Source organism: Benincasa hispida, chromosome 12 (assembly GCF_009727055.1).
Source record: "Benincasa hispida cultivar B227 chromosome 12, ASM972705v1, whole genome shotgun sequence".
In the NCBI taxonomy this organism is placed as follows: domain Eukaryota; kingdom Viridiplantae; phylum Streptophyta; class Magnoliopsida; order Cucurbitales; family Cucurbitaceae; genus Benincasa; species Benincasa hispida.
The window spans coordinates 78,676,383-78,693,738 of NC_052360.1; the positions used below are offsets into that span (position 1 = coordinate 78,676,383).

Consider the following 17,356-nt stretch of genomic DNA (forward strand, 5'->3'; position numbering starts at 1 on the left):
GTTTAGTTCCCACGCCACAATCGCTTAGGTCTACATCTAAACGATCGCTCAGTTCTATCACGTAACATTTCATCACATTGCTTAGTCACGTCGTAGCTAAGCGATCGCGTAGTGCCATCATTTAGAAAATGCAACGTATCATTTAGTTTCCACACCACGATTGCTTAGGTCTACATCTAAACGATCACCCAGTTCTATCACGTAGCACTTCATCGCATCGCCTAGCGCGATCGTGTAGTGCCATCGTTTAGAAAATCCAACGTATCGTTTAGTTCCCATTGATCATAGCTAAGCGATCGTTTAGTCCTATACCTGCCCCCTCTTTGCGCACCCCCTCTCTACTCGGTGTCCTTTCCTTCCCATCAATCATAGCTAAGCGATCGTTTAGTCCCATACTCGCCCCCTCTCTACGTGCCCCCTCTCTACCCGGTGCCCTCCCATTCCCATCGATCATGGCTAAGCGATCGTTTAGTCCAATACTCCCCCCTCTCTACGCGCCCTTCTCTACCCGGTGCCCTCCCGTTCCTATCGATCATAGCTAAGCAAATGTTTAGTACTAGGCGATGGTACTAAGTGATCGTTTAGTCCCAATACCCGTCCCCTCTCTGCATGTCCCTCCTCTACCTGGTGCCCTCCCTATGCCCAGTCCCAATAATCGCTCAGCTTCGGTGAATATTCGTCTAACTTTTCTTCACATTGCTATACGATCGTCTAACTATTTTTTCATGTTTTTTTTATATAAATTATCATTATGGAAAGAATTTGGTGTAGATAACTTTTTGTGGAGTTGTAAACAAATTAAATTTGTGGAGAAATTTTTAGTGTTAGAATATGAAAAATAATTTTTTGTCAATTATTTTTTGATAAAATAATTTTTTTGTGAATAAATCTTTAAGGTGGAGAATTTTTTTGAATTAATTTGGTAGGTTGGTTATTGAAATTGAAAGTGAGAATTTAGTAAGGGGCATAAGAGTAATTGTACAACCAATCTTTTCTATGCTTGCATCATTTTCATCATCAAGGGGTAAAAAAAAACTTGTTTTTAAAGTAGGTCAAAAATATAAAATTATACTTCAAATAGGTCATTTTTGTCAATTTTCCTTTCAAATACTGAAACAATCTTGAGAAATTTTACTTCCCTTTTGTTTGCATAATTAGTGTTGAGAGAGAGAAATTCATCTTTGTAATCTTTGTATTGTTTCCTTTGCTTTGATTAAATTTCTTGGTATTTTATAAAATATATCTAAAATTTCATGTTAACTGAAATTATTTGGCTATTGATTTATTCTAGGATATCTTTGTATCTGGGTAATGATAAATAATATTGGAAGATTATGTTTATGGTTAAAACCTTCTATCACATTAAATTATGTGAAGATCAATTTGGAATTTATTCAATAAACTAAGTCATTTCTTTTATTAAAAAAAATTAATAAAAATGTAAAGGTTTTTAAACATTCAGTTGAATTAAATTATACTACCACATCTTTAAAGAGGTGTTTGGCCCCCAAGTTGGGTTGGGTTGGGTGGGTAAAAAAGCACCACCCACCGTTTGGTTCACCAATTATTAAAGATGTTTATTATCTCGTTATTTTCATTAACTAACATTTCTCATCCCGTTATTCGCATCAATTCTCTCAATTACTCCTCCTATAATAATTACTAACTCAATTCAACTTAATTTTGCTCGTCAAACGCCATATTGCTACAAGTTTGAAGCGAACAAAATAGATAACGTAGCTTCTTTTTTTTTATCACATTTTGTTTTTACTTATACTCAAATAATATTTATTACAATTATTTTATACGAAATTTTTTAAAAACTTTTTATAATATAATTTAAGGAAGTCACAAGGGGTAGTTTGTACTTCTTGGGGGTAAAATATAGGTTGTAATTTAAACTATAAAAATTCTATGTAAATAACTCATAACAACTTAATATACTACAAAAATAATAATTAATTAAATAAATAATGTCTGATTCAATCATTAAAGTTAAACTACAACAAATCTGGTTTGAATTTACTAAACATTATTACCTCTTTTTATATATTTAAAATTGAAATTTACCAAACATCAATTAGTTTTCCGTAACATATGATTTTTCTAAAAGCATAGTTACTATTAATTATTTTAAAAGATATAGCAATCTCAAACGGAACTTAAATTATTACAAATTAAAATTTACGGGTTAAATTATTATTTTTAAAATTTTAACTATTATTTAATTAATGGGCGTTTGAAATAATTCACATAAAAGTTTTTTTTTAAAAAAATAAAAATAAAGACAAAAAGAGGGACCCACAAGAAATTAAAGGGGTTAGTTAAGAAGAGGGACCCAGTGTACTTTAAATGTCAGGTGTTGCTGCTTCCCTCTGTGGACCCCACACACACGATTGGGCCCTTCATTTATTTTATTTACAATTTTACAATTTTTGTTTCTAAATAAAAAATACATTTGGATTCCTTATTTTTCTTTTCGTTTGTTTAAAGAAAATAAAATGAATTAAATTGAGAGATGGACAATTCCAATCGTGTCACTCCAGTTTTCATAATAAATCATTTTCAAGGTTAGTTTTGTATGAATCTTAAAAATAGTGTTTCGAAAATTAAATTCATACATATTATTATTATTTTAATATTTTAAAATTAGGTTAATGAACAAAAAATTATATTTCTATTATAAATATTATAATATAGATGTCCAATCAATGCTTAGTGTCAAAATCAAGTGTCAATCTTCATGTTATGCATGTGTCTTGTAGTTAATGTTGGTGTCCATGTAAGATCACTTTCTATTTATCACTTTGCCTATAAATAATGACATTTAGAGAATCTTGAAAATACACTTAAAAAATCCTACTTTGAATTTTCAGATTATCCTATTTTTATAATTTTAGTTATTTTATTCTATTGTTTTATTATTATATTATATTTTATCCCTATTGATATTTTCGTTGTGCTTTTCAGTTTTACAACACGTTATCAGCACGAGGTCCTGTTGCTTTCCTCGCTAAAGGTAGGTTGATTTTTTTCTTTTTTATTATAATTAATAAATTCAATGTTATTTTACATATTTAGTACATATTGAATTTCTAATATAAATACAATGTTTTGTGATAGTATTGTCATGATAAACCTTATGAAATTAGAATTCGCAGCCCTTGACATTAATGGAAATAATTATTTATCATGGTTGTTCGATGCTGAAATTCACCTTGATGTTATGAACTTGGGAGAAACGATAAAAGAAGAAAATACGACATTCGGTCAGGACAAAGCAAAAGCTATGACTTTCCTTCGTCATCATCTCCACAAGAGATTGAAAATGAAGTATCTTACAATAGAAGATCCCCGTATCTTGTGAAAATTTTTGAAAGAAAAGTATGATTATAAAAAAACAGTCATTCTTCCTAAAGCTCGTTATGAGTGGATACATTTGAGGTTACAAGATTTTAAATCTGTAAGTGATTACAATTCCGCATTATTTAAGATTAGTTCAAAATTGTTGTTATGTGGAGAGAAAATTAATGATGTTGATATGTTAGATAAGACATTTTCTACACTTCATGTCTTGAATACGCTCCTGCAGTAGTCGAAAGAAAGGTTTTAAATAATAATCTGAACTAATTTCATATCTACTCATGGCCGAACAAAATAACGAGTTATTGATGAAGAATGACGAATCTCTATCAATTGGAACAATGTCATTCCCTGAAGTGAATGTTGTGAATGTTAATAATCGTGATCGAGGTCGTGGTCGTGGTCGAAGTCGTGACCGTGGCAGAGGAAGAAATAATTATTATTTTCGTGATGGTCGTTTAATTATTCAAATTTAAAAAGAGCACATAAAATGATGATCACAAAGGAAAATCTCCACAAGATAAAAGTTCAAAGAGTATTGAAAATAAATGCTTCTGATGCGGAATGACAGGACATTGGTCACATACCTGTCGCACTCAAAATACTTAGTTGACCTCTATCAAGCTTCCCTGCAGGAAAAAGAAAAAAAATGTGGAAGCAAATTTTGCATACTAGAATAATGACATATTTGACCCATCTCATATGACCAATTTAGATGTGACAGACTTCTTTGAATCTCCTGAAGAAAAGATTGACAAAGTTGATGAAACATCAAGTGTTTCTTTGAACTTTGAGAATATTTAGACTTAATGTTGTTGTTGTTGTTGGTATTTTTTTTTTAAAAAAAAATTAGAATCAATCTTCATGTTTTTTTTAAAAGTAAATGTTAACTTTTGTATATTCCAAGTGTTGTTTTTCTTATTGTAATTATCTTTTTTAATGAAGAAACGTGATTTTTTTTCATATATTTGGTGATTAAAAAATGAGCAAGGAAGATCTATGTCTGGCAGACAATCAATTACACATACAATACTTACAAGTACAAAATATTTTTCCAAATTGACAATGCAGGAAGCAAAAGTCAATACGATATTAGGTTCTGCTGACCTAATTGAGGGGTTTGGCAAAGCAAATATTATTTTGCCTAGAGGAACAAAATTTACAATTAGCAATGCATTGTTCTCTAGTCGATCAAAGATAAATCTTCTAAGTTTTAAAGATATACATTGCAATGGTTATCATACTGAGACTGATAAAAAGAATAATATGGAGTATCTTTATATCATATCTACTGTCTCATATGAAAAGCATATATCATAAGAGTTGTCTGTTTTATCTCTTGGATTATATCATACTCATATATGAGTAATTGAAACATATGCAACAATGAACCTGAATTTAATGAATCCATACATATTTACAATTTGACATGACAAATTAGATCATCCATGGTCTATAATGATGAGAAAATTATTGAGAATGCAAATGCACACCCGTTGAAGCCAGAAGATTCTTCAATCTAATGAATTATCATGTGATGATTGCTCTCAAGGAAAATTAATTATTAGACCATCACCAGCTAAAATGGGAACTGAATCACCTACATTTTTAGAACAAATTCATTATGATATATGTGCACTTATTAACCCACCAAGTGGACCATTTAGATATTTTATGGTATTAATAGACGCATACAATAGATGGTCACGTGTGTGCTTATTATCAAGTCGAAATTTTGCATTTGCAAGATTACTTGCTCAAATAATTAAGTTAAGAGCATTATTTTCTAATTATATGATTAAGACCATTCGTCTTGATAATGCTGGTGAATTTACATTCCAAGCTTTTGATAATTATTATATGTCAATTGCGATAAGTGTTGAACATCTTATAGCTCAAGTTCATACACAAAATGATTTAGCAGAATCATTTATAAAACGTTTGCAATTAATTGCAAGACCATTACTTATGAGAGCTAAGCTTCCTACATCTGTATGGGGACATGCTATTTTGTATGCAACGTCACTTGTATGCATTAGGCTAATAGCTTATCATAAGTACTCGTCATTACAATCAACCTATGACTATGAGCAAAATATTTCTCATTTGAGAATATTTGGATTTGCAGTATATGTTCCAATTGCTCCACCACAATGCACTAAGATGGGTCCTCAAAGGAGGTTAGAAATATATGTTGTATATGATTCCCCATCAATTATTATTTTATCTTAAATTTCTAATGGGTGATGTATTTATGCTAAATTTGTTGATTGTCATTTTAATGAGTCAAATTTTTTAACATTAAGGGGAGGAATTAAGAAGTTGGAATAAGAAATTACATGAAATGCATCGTTATTGTCTCATTTAGATCCCCGTACAGATCAATGCGAACTTGAAGTTCAGAAAACAATTCATTTTCAAAATATAACAAATCAATTACTACATGCACTTATAGATGCAAAGAAAGTAACCAAATCACATATACTAGTTGCAAATGTCCCATAAAAAATTAATATCCTAACACAAGTTTTCACTAATGAATTTGGAACACAACAGAAGTGTGGTAGACTAGTGGGTTCCAAAGATAAAAATCCTTGAAAACGAAAAATAAATAATAGTAAAAAGACTTGGTCAAGGATGTAAATATCCATGAAGAAATCCTTGACATGGCTAGAGAGGAAGGTGAAATACCTAAAGATAATAATGAGATTTCAATAAACTATGTGATAGCAGGAAAAAAATGGAATCGAACTAATATAGTTATTGACAAGATTTTGCATATAATATTGCTCTTGATATTTTATCTGAAAATGAGGATCATGAACCAAAATTTGTTAAAGAATATCGACATAGAAAAGATTGGCTTCAATGGAAAGAAGCAATCGAGGCAGAATTAAATTCACTTTCAAAACATCAGGTTTTTTGGACCAATAGATCAAATACTAGAAGGTGTCAAACTTGTGGTATACAAATGGGTATTTAAAAAATAATGAGGTCACAATCTTGCACAAAATTTTTCACAAAGACCTGGTATTGATTATGAGGAGACATATTCTTTGGTGATAGATGCAATTACACTGATATATTTAATTGACCTGACTGTGTATGAAAGTCTGGACATGCATCTTATGAATGTAGTCATAATATATTTATATGGATCTCTTGATAATTATATTTATATTAGAATCCCTAATTCGATCATGACTGTGCTTTTATAAAAAAATCACGATCATGATTTGCTATTATAACTGTAAAAGTTGATGACTTAAATATAATTAGAACTTCTGAAGAGCTTTCAAACACAATAGAATATCTTAAGAAAGAATTTGAGTTGAAAGATCTCGAAGACAAATTTTTGCCTTGGTTTGCATATTGAACATTTAGCAAATGGGATATTTGTTCGTCAGTCAGCTTATACAGGAAAAGTTTTGAAAAGGTTCTATATGCACAACGCACATCCATTAAATATTTCAATGGAAGTCAATTCATTGAATATAAAAAAAGATATATTTCGACTTCGAGACGATAATGGAGAACTTCTTGGTCCTGAAGTATCATATCTTAGTGCAATTGGCAGACTTATCTTGCTAATAATACATGACTAGATATTGCATTTGTTGGGGTTGATGCCCTAAAGTCTCGTGTTCTGTAGTTTGTAAATAGTTTGTACGAACGCTTGTGTTGTATAATATATGATATTTACTTCACATATTGTATTTTTGCTCAGTTGCTTGTTTTATTTGATTTACCAAAAACCAATAAACATAAAATCCTTAGTTATCTATATGTGACTCAAGCATGTATGTGGTGACATACAAGTGGATCATGTCTTGAGTGATAACCAAAATGGTCTGTAGTATATAGATATAGGAGGGAAACCTTATCCTAGTAACACTACGGATGCGGCCTGCTTTGTGGAATGGTCACAAGTATTGTGACTTGTCACAGATGGTCTGATCCTGATAATTCATATTGGGGACATGCGAGCGGGGGCGTCTTATACAAAGAGTTTTATAAGACCTGATCACGAAGTGTTAACGTCTCGTTATATAACACCGTTCATGACAGAAACTTCACTTCACTAGGATGACCATAGGTAACACGACCTCAATCTTAAGTGAGTTTGGAACTCCTGCCATTGAGGGTGGTTCTTTGATTTGTATAGGTGCGAGTGGCCAGGTTGCCGATTCAAAACTATCATTTTAGGGATTCTTCTGATTTGGGAGCTGGGAACTCAACTACACAAGATGAAATTCACTTCTTCCCCGAGGCAGGGGTAAGTAGATAGATAGTTTCCTTAAGGGTTGATTCTGGGGCTTGAACGATGTAGCGCTACACACCTTTTTTTGGCCCAAGAGGTGTTTACACATAGTTGGACTATGTTGTATTATTCTTTAGAGGAATCAGCGGTACTTAAAGAGTGAGATGTAACTACAGGGGCAAAATGGTAATTTGGTCCAGCTGTACTTACGAGCATCTGTGAAAGATCATCATACTCATGATTGGTTATATCCGATGGACACATAAATATATCTGTGGTAAGAAGAGTTTAGCTATTGGTCTTTAGTGGAATGCCTGACAATTAACGAATGGTGGATCTCGTGGCTAAAGAGTTTAGTCAGCTATTCATGGACCATTGGAGCTTCGAGCCACAGGTCCATTAAGTCCCTTGGGTAGCTTGGATAAAGTTGAGAACGAGTGTTTGGGTTAATTTGAAATGTTCAAATTGACAAGAGGAAGTTCAATTATATATGATATAATTGGACTGCTTAATTATTATATATGTTATAATTGGTTAAATGTATGAGATACATTATATTGGAGGAGATTAGATATAAATATATTTTATATCAAATAGAGGATAAAATACTATACTAGATATGTGATATCAAACTATAGGGTAAACATATAATATGGTTATATTTATTATTAATTAATTGGATAATTTTATGATAATTAAGTAAAAAAAAAAACGTTCGGACGTGGGTTAGTGGGGCAGCGTTGGTTATTGTAATCGATGAATTAAAATGAAAATGGTTTTCATTTTGAATTTCCCGTCCCAAAAGAGATAGAGAGAGCGCGCTGGTGAATCATAAACGATCGCTTAAGTAAATTGAGAGCCTATACGATAGTCATTCTCCGCCTAAACGATCGTCCACCTCACGCCTAAACGATCGCACACTAGTTCCTACACGATCGGATAGCTTCCCTAAACGATCGTAGCGTGTGCCGAGTTTACTAAATGATCATATATCATTTCCTAAATGATCGTTCAGTAAAACTTACACGATCGTGTAGTTTCTCCTAAATGATAAACATTTTACTACACGATAGTACCTTTTTGCCTCCCATTTGCTTATCGCCTATATGATCTGGTTTTCCTCCTTCCTCTACCAAATTTACCAAAGACCATGCTTTGGGTTCTCTCTCTGAGAATACCTGTGGCTCTTTTCTGGTGGTGTCATCCCCGTTGCGGTCGTGAGTTTACGGTTGTGCGTGCTGCTGCATTGACGATCAGGTAGAGGTTTTCGCTGCGTTGAGTTCCAAATTTTGAAGACTGTCTTCAACTGGTATGGTAAGTCTCTCCCTTGTTGTATCTTGTTCATGGCATGGCGATAATTACTATTTGTTTGCATAACTGTACGTTTGAATGTATATTGTTGTATTTGGTCACTGTGAAATTGGAGCGATCCGAACGTGCTCATGGAACTCTTCAGTAAGAGATCCTTCAGCATTTTCATTAAATATATTAGCTAGATATAGGTCTTCCCTAACAAAAAATTCATTAGAACGGAATTAAGCATATACTCCGTTATCTCCAAGGAACAATCGATATGAGTCTTTTTTATTCAAATAAATCAAATTTTGATCTAATTGGTTATGCAAATTATGAATATTTATCTTATCCACACAAATATAGATCTCAAACAAGTTATTTGTTCACATGCAGAGGAATTGCTATATCATGGCGATTAGTGAAACATACCATAACGACTACTTGCTCAAATTATACTGAAATTCTTGGAATTCACGAGGCTAGTCGAGAATTTGTATGGATAAGATCAATGACTCGGCACATTTATGAAATATGTGGCTTGTCTTCTAATAAAAATCTTCCAACAATATTATACGAAGACAACACGACTTGCATAACCTAAATCAAAGGAGGATATATTAAAGGTGATGGAATAAAACATATTTCACCGAAGCTTTTCTACACTCATGATTTTGAAGAAAATGACGACATCACTGTACAATAAATTTGTTCGAAGGATACCTGACAGACTTATGTACAAAGACATTATCAACCACAACTTTTGAAAAATTGGTGCACAACATTGGAATGCGACTACTCAGAGATCTTAAGTGATGTTTTTGTGAGGAGGAGTAAATATATTGTATTCTTTTAGGAGTATATATTATATGAAATATGTATTTTTTTTTCCTTCACTAGGGTTTTTTCCCATTGAGAACCCTAGTAAGATTTTAAAGAGACATATTTCATATATGTATGGGCATTGTAGGGGAAGTATTATAAATATTATAATATAGATGATCAATGCTTAGAGTCCTAAAAGCCATGTATCGATCTTCATGTTGTCCATGTGCATTGTAGTTATAATATAGAGTTTTTTCCCATTGAGAACCCTAGTAAGGTTTTAAAGAGACATATTTCATATATGTTTGGGCATCGTAGGGGAAGTATTATAAATATTATAATATAGATGATCAATGCTTAGAATCCTAAAAACCATCTTCATGTTGTCCATGTGCATTGTAGTTATAATATAGAATTTTTTTCCCATTGAGAACCCTAGTAAGGTTTTAAAGAGACATATTTCATATATGTATGGGCATCGTAGGGGAAGTATTATAAATATTATACTATAGATGATCAATGCTTAGAGTCCTAAAAGCCATGTGTCGATCTTCATGTTGTCCATGTGCCTTGTAGTTATAAATGCTTGGTGTCCATGTAAGACCACAGTCTACTTGCCACTTTGCCTACAAATAATGGGATTTAGTGGATCTTGAAAATACACATTTCCGTTGTGCTCCTCAATTTTACAATTTTATATTTTATAAAAAAAATAAAATAAATTCAAGTTTCCTAATAAAAAGTTCTAATATCAAATTATTATTTTATTAACATATTTGAATAGAATGCAGGTCACAAAAAAGCTACTTAGCACATAAAACTCAATCTATTCATCATCGAAATCTAGCTTAATCTTGCAAAACTTTGAATAGTGCATTAACTCTAAGAACCCTCAAATAGTCTTTTTTTAGTACAACAATTATGGAATTGGGATTAATTAAACTCACAATTTTGTGACAATATATTTCTGAATTTTTAATTTTATGACTAATAGGTCTTATAACCTATGCGACATTTTAAATATTGGCAGGTCTACTATACAAAAAAAATGAAAGTGTAAAATTCATTAGACATAAAATTCAAATTTATATCTACTAGATCAATTGCTTTTAAAAAAATTTAAATATATCATAAATCATTCATGGATCTATTATACACAAAATTGAAAAATTTAAGGACTTATTAAAATCTTTTAAAAGTTTATCTAAGAGATGTAAAAACTTAAAAGCTAAGTTTAGAAACTAAACCCGTAATATAATCGATAATACTTTTAACGACATATCAATAATTGATTATAATTTTTTTTTTTCTAAAAAAAACACGTATAGCTATTTCTGTTTTCAGAAAACGCAAGTCATTCAATGCATTTTAATAAAGACGATAGTTTCCAGCCTTGTCTATTTCTTTGCTAATATGTTTTTAAACTACCCTAATCCAAAGAAGGCAAAATGAGCCTTTGGAGGTCTTTTCTCTTCTTTTTGGTGGGAGTTGTTTTAGAATTTAGATGGACCTGTCCTATGCAATATTTGTTCCGGTGTCAACACATAATAGTCTTACACCAATTAGATGGTGTGAACATGGACTCTTCGGGAGTAAAGATTTAATGAGTTGAGAACATCTTAATAATGTGTTATATCCCCAGACCAACAATGCTTTCTTTCAACACATTTTGTTCTTACTCCCATGTTTCTTAATATCACCTAACTAAAATTGCTCCAAGACAAACAAACTTGACTACAAAATTCTTATAATTGAATTACTAGAAAAAGAGTTACACCTTACTTATAATAATAATTATCCATTCTTCTAAACTTTTCTTAACCATACTTCCATATTTTAAAGATCTTTGTCTACTGAACACAATAATATATATAAAACCTAAAATTAAAGTCGAAAGAACTAAAACCGTGTCTACCAATTCATAATCAAAATTGGTATAGTCATAAGAATGAAGGATCATAACGGACAACGATAGCAAACATAATTTAATTATGATCGAAGTTGTTTACTTTGCAACATCCGATATCATTGTCTTCTTAATATTACCATAAAAGAAACAATAATGATAATAGATTCATAATTTTCTTACTGTAACAATATTGTAACGAAACAAATAACATCTCCTAGTAGATCCCACATAATCAACAAACACAATCAGATTGCTCACCTACAACTCTACAATCAAATCGCATTTATTGATTATGGATGTGGTTACGAACCCCATATTAAACAGGAATGGAATCGTATATACCTTTTTTAAAAAACAAATACCTTTTTTAAAATTACTATTGATATAATACGTATTCAAATAAATAATTGTGACCTAGATGAGGAATAATGTTTCTATGAAACACTGGTCGAAAGACTGAGGAAAAATTGTTACTTTAAGATTGTTTGAGAGGCTAGAATGTAATCAAATTACCTGGAATCAAAGTGTTGAAATGCCTGAAATATCAAAGGCGAAACAGGAATGGAATCGTGAAGCATAAAAACTAAGAGAACGGAATGAATTTAATATTACAAATCGAACCCAAAACACTCAATCCAAACATGGATTTTGGATTACATTCCATTCCAAATCCATCTCATTTCCATCTCATTCCGACAACAAACAGCCCTTACTGAGACATCAACTGCGTTCACCCACATGATAAATTCGAACATATCAATTCTAAATTCTAACCAATCCCCTAGAAAATGAAGACGGTATAGATTACTACAAGCTCAAATGCAATTTAAACATATGCTAAATAGTTGGGAAAAACACCGATAAAAAATCTAGTCCTCACTCGTGATCACGAGAAACTCGAACCATTCTTTCACAGATCTTGCACACTCAGACCTGCAAAGATTGAAAAGTAAATGTCAGGTTTCTCTGTCAATATCAATATATATTAGGACCAAATTCATCCTAAGTAATTTTTCAGGTTCAAAATATTATCCTCGTCCACATACTTTGGATTGGAATAATTCCATTTTAGTCCCTATAATTTCAAATATTCAAATTTAATCCACATAATTTCTATAAATCTCAAAATTAGTCCTTTTATGTTGGTTTGAGGCTAATTTTTATAAATCTTCATAAAATAACTATACTAATGTCTATGTTTTTGTAGTACAATAGGGAGGAGTCAAACAATAGACGTCTTGGTCATTAACAAATCTATATGCCAGATGGACTATGATCACTTTGACAATACTAATGTCCATTTAAGAAAAGACAATGAAATTAAAAAAAAAAAAAAAACAAATTGCAGCAAAGAAGTCATGCAAAAATGACTTAACAAAACTAAGGTCAAAGGTTCGATTCCTTCACCATACAAATTGTCAAATAAAAAAGGGACAAACTCGCAACTCTGCCAGATATGATCTAGGTCTGAAGAAGGATGAAACAAAACAGAGAAATCAAGGAAGACAACTTCCAACGCCTCTCAAGAACATTAATTTTTCAACGGATATACTGCCAGATAAAGAACATAAACGTTTTTGGGATTTTCACATCCCAATCAAGGATAAGTGACTGGGAAATGCTATAAGTTCGAAATGTGGCTGGAAGACAAAGATCTTACCAAAGGGTACATACCACCTTAGAGGAGGAGCACAGTCGATCAATCAGGCAAGAAGAAAGGAAGAAAAAGGGAGTCATCAGCAAAATCCGACACGGAAAAGCAAAAAAAGAGGGAGGAACAAAGACATAGAGAACAAGGTAAAATGCACTTGAATTATCAGAAGATAAATAAGATAGAGAGTGAGAATTCGTTGTTAAAAAATAGTAAATCAAAGTGTTGATGTCATATGGAAGCAAACAGAAAGTGCAAAGAAGATATAGAAGGGGTTGAAATGAGTTACGGTCAGAAATGGAAGGATCGAAGAGGTAGTTTTTTGACAGGGTGGAGTTCAACAACAGTAATCGGAAAGGCTGAGTTTGCATCTGGCATACCAAAAGTTAGTTGTCCATTGGGAGGTGTTGGCTTTGGCGGAGGAAACAATGGTTCAATAGCCACAAGTTCCAAAAGAAACGAAGAGAAAAGGATGAGGGAGACCATTGTCGACATCACTGGCAAGGGCGGCCAGAGGCGAATCTTCAAAGAAGACGTCACCTCAAGGGACGTGCAGAGATGGTAGAGGAATTGGCGGCCGACGGTCAAAGAAAAAAGGAAACTAAAGGAAGATGGTGATCGATTAGAGTCCCTCGTCGACGGCAAGAGAAGGTGCAAATGGAGATAAAGAAAATGTTGCAATCAACATTAGCAAAGGAAGAATGGTTGCGATCGAGAGAAAAGAAAATAGATTACGGCAGCATATGGGAGGATAAACGATCGAGTAAAGAAAGTATGATGGCAACCACGTGGTCGAAAAAACGTGGTAGAGGCCGGGAGAAGTCGCATCGGAGGAATGACAAAGAGGTGGTCACCGGTGGTCAGAGGAAGAAGAGGTGGTATGCCCTAAAAATTTCAGTCAAAGGTTGCTGGAGATGGAAGAAGATGAAGGCTGGGAAATGCTATAAGTTTTGTGAAGTGATGGGAAAATTAATCCCTCTCCACATGAAATGTCAGGAGGTGGGACCGGTTGTTGCGAAAGATGCAAATTTAATCTTTGTGGGAATGAATTATCGGCTAGAAGGGCATGAAGAAGTCTGTTTTAGTGGGAATTACCAGCTTTAATTTTGCCTCAGGAGGTGGGCCGATTTTCATGTTGTTCAAATGGAAAAATGGGTAGTGTAAAAAGCTGGAGAAGAAGGAAAGTAGAAAGTGGGCCCATTATATTATTTCTCTAATAAATGGGAAGTGTGCACCAATTAAAAGTGAGTTGTTGGCTGATTTTGGACAGCAAGCTGATTGTGGACCTAGCCCATCAGAGAAGAACCTCAATTACCTTTGCAAATGGTGTGGACATGGGCTCGGTCATGTGCCTATTGAGAAGAAATATAATTCTGGAAGATTTTGTATTCGTGGGCTGCTATATGGGATGAAGCCACAGGAATCATTTGGAGCCCAAGTACGTTTCAAAGCCGAAGGGAAGGAATCATTTTCCAAGATTGAAGAGCAAGCTACTGGGGTTCCATTTTGCTTTTAAAAAATAGGCCCATTTTTGTGATCAAATATTTGTAATCACACCTTGAGGACAAGATGCCTTAAAAGGGCGGGGTAATGTAAGTTACCCATGCGTATATTAGTATAGTAATATAGTAGTAATAATAATAGTAATAGAAGAGAGAGAGAAGAGAAAGAGCCCAATTTTTCGTGATTGTACTTTGTAAAGCACTCCTTGAGGACAAGGTGTCTTCGAAGGGCAGAGTATTTTAAGACCCCTAGTTAGGAATTTGTTGGGATAGAATATTATGATGGTTATTAGTTAGGGCATATTAGTAAATAGTTAGTATGGTGGTTAGTTTTTTTTACTATGAATAGAAGAAGGGTTGGAGAAAGGTCTGAAAAAGTTAGTAGGATTTCCTAATTGGAAATTTGGGAAAGGATTATCTTGTTACTATTTCTTTTAATATTTCAACATATTTTCATGCTTGATTGTTCTTTGAGTCCATTCCTTGTTATTCAGTTTGTTCTTGTTAGGAAGGATCTAACAGATTCCTACGACAGCAGAAGGTTCCCTAAAAAGAGAAAAAAATGTTCCAAGAAATCTCTCCCCCAAGAAGCAAGCCTTATATGCATCTTATCCACCACCAGGTCCCAAAACAGAAGGTTTCTTAGGTCATAATCCAGGGAAAGACAACCTCACATGACTGGCCGTGCCGACAAATCTCACAGCCCACAAATCACACGACTCACAAATCTCTGGACTCCTAAAAAGTCTAAAAGTCCTCAAGTCAAATCCCCCAAAGAAAGGGAATAACATGCCAGCCAAATGATTTTGCCCCCTTCTACACAATCACTAAAAGTAATTTATTCTAGTAGTTAAGCAGATTGAGACTTAGGCAGTTCTACTGTTCTAGAGATTTTCTTCCCTCTCATTTTTTACGTTCGTGAGTGTCAGGGCCAACTTACACACACGTCGACTAATTTTACGGGACAATCTGCCTGACCCTACAACCTTTAAGATGTCAAGGAAACTCATAGGATATTAATTCCTAGGTAGGTAGCCACCATGGATTAAACTTTTGACCTGTTAGTCATTTTACTGAGACTATGTCTCCTTTTTTATCAATAAGCCAACCCATGATGGTTACTTAGGCCGTTCTAGAGAAATATACAAAATTTTGTCAAGGAACCTATGCGAGGAAACAAGAAGCAAATTTGAAGTTATAGAGAAAATTTTCATAAGGGAGAGATTAGTGAGGAAAGCCTATTTATACTAATAGAGAAGTTAGTAAAAGAAAAGGTGTGTTTTTAGAGATTAAGGATCATTTCAGCCAAAATCAGACGATAAAAGCACACATAAGTGTTATTAGTCTATTAGCCTCTTGCTTCAAAATTTATAGTCGTAACAAACAAATTATGAAACACTTTCTATCAAAAAAACAAATTATGAAACACTTTTAATCTATCTAACCATTTAAAGATCTTTACTAACCTACAGTTATAGCCACTTCGAATATATCATTGCAATGTTAGTTATGAAAAAAAGTGAAACTAACCTGGTGGAAGAGATTGCTTCAACTTGTCTGCCTTCTCAGAGTCAAAAACACAAAGAGTATAAAGATATTTGGAGCATCGAACTTTGAACTTCACCACATCTTTGCTCCTCTTAATTTTCACAGAACGAGCATCCTTCCTTCTAGCAGTGAGAAGGAAGTCTTTGATCTCATGAATTTGTTTTGGCTGCATTATTGAAATATGGAACAAAAAGACAAAGTATTGATTAAGCATAAGATATTCAAACGAGAGAGAGCCATGTACACAACAGTGATAGAATTTCAAGAAGAAAATCCACATCTCAAAGAGTTACTCAAATCCGCACAGACCATAACCAAAAAAAATAAAGAACGCCGACATCTGGAGTTGTAATCTAATGAGGATATGCAGAATTATAGCATTGAACAATTACAAGATAGAACAGAGGCTAAATCAGGGCAGATGACAAGTCGGTGACAGCAAACATAAGAAATCAAAAGTGGATTGAATCATGAATGTATTAAGAATGTGAACAATAGAAAAGCAATGAAATTTGGAATTAGAATCTGAGAGGTACCATTTTGGTGGCAGAACTGAGACTGCCGTGTGGTTGCTGATTGTGGAGGCTCAAAACCCTAGCTTTTAGAAGTTATTTATGTGGAGGTTCAAAGGGAAACGAAGAAGAATATGATGCTGGGTTGAAACCCTATTTGGGCCGTCAATTGAGATAAGCCCAATCCAAGAAGGCCCATTTACCTATTTATTGAAAAAAAGGGGAAAATTAAATAAATTTAAGAGAATTTGTGGTAGATGACCAAAAAGTAGGTGCGGTTTTGAAATATGACTATTTTTTTAATTTACTAAATTATGGTAAAATTAAGATTTTGTTTCAATCTCAACAGAAATTTTCTCCTCACCTTTCCGTTATCTCATTTTATGAAAAATGCAACTGAAACTTTTTCACAATCTCTCACTTTCCGAGTTAGGTTTTTAAAAAAGTTCTTTAGTTTAGAATTCATTCACGTTATTTTTTTTAATACTTGAA

General features: G+C 33.1%; 1 protein-coding gene across 2 annotated transcripts; it reads right to left on the reverse strand.

Annotated features, from left to right (window-relative positions):
• Positions 1–12,204: 12,204 nt before the first annotated feature.
• On the reverse strand, positions 12,205–17,026 carry LOC120092543 (60S ribosomal protein L38). 2 transcript variants are annotated; one of them, XM_039050660.1, is made up of 3 exons: positions 16,889–17,026; positions 16,335–16,518; positions 12,205–12,584 (listed from the first exon to the last, which is right to left on the reverse strand). In XM_039050660.1, exons 1-3 carry the CDS (start codon positions 16,889–16,891, stop codon positions 12,562–12,564), a joined length of 210 nt encoding a protein of 69 aa, XP_038906588.1. In that variant the 5' UTR covers positions 16,892–17,026; the 3' UTR covers positions 12,205–12,561. The 2 variants fall into 2 exon arrangements, with proteins under 2 accessions (XP_038906588.1, XP_038906587.1); XM_039050659.1 differs by lacking the exon at positions 16,889–17,026 and having other exon boundaries at positions 16,335–16,524.
• Positions 17,027–17,356: the final 330 nt, after the last annotated feature.

Coding starts and splice junctions, on each gene's coding strand:
- LOC120092543 (XM_039050659.1), bottom strand. CDS start 16,524: ATGCAGCCAAAACAAATTCATGAGATCAAAGACTTCCTTCTCACTGCT. Junction 12,585..16,334: donor GAAGCAATCTCTTCCACCAG/GTTAGTTTCACT, acceptor CAATCTTTGCAG/GTCTGAGTGTGCAAGATCTG.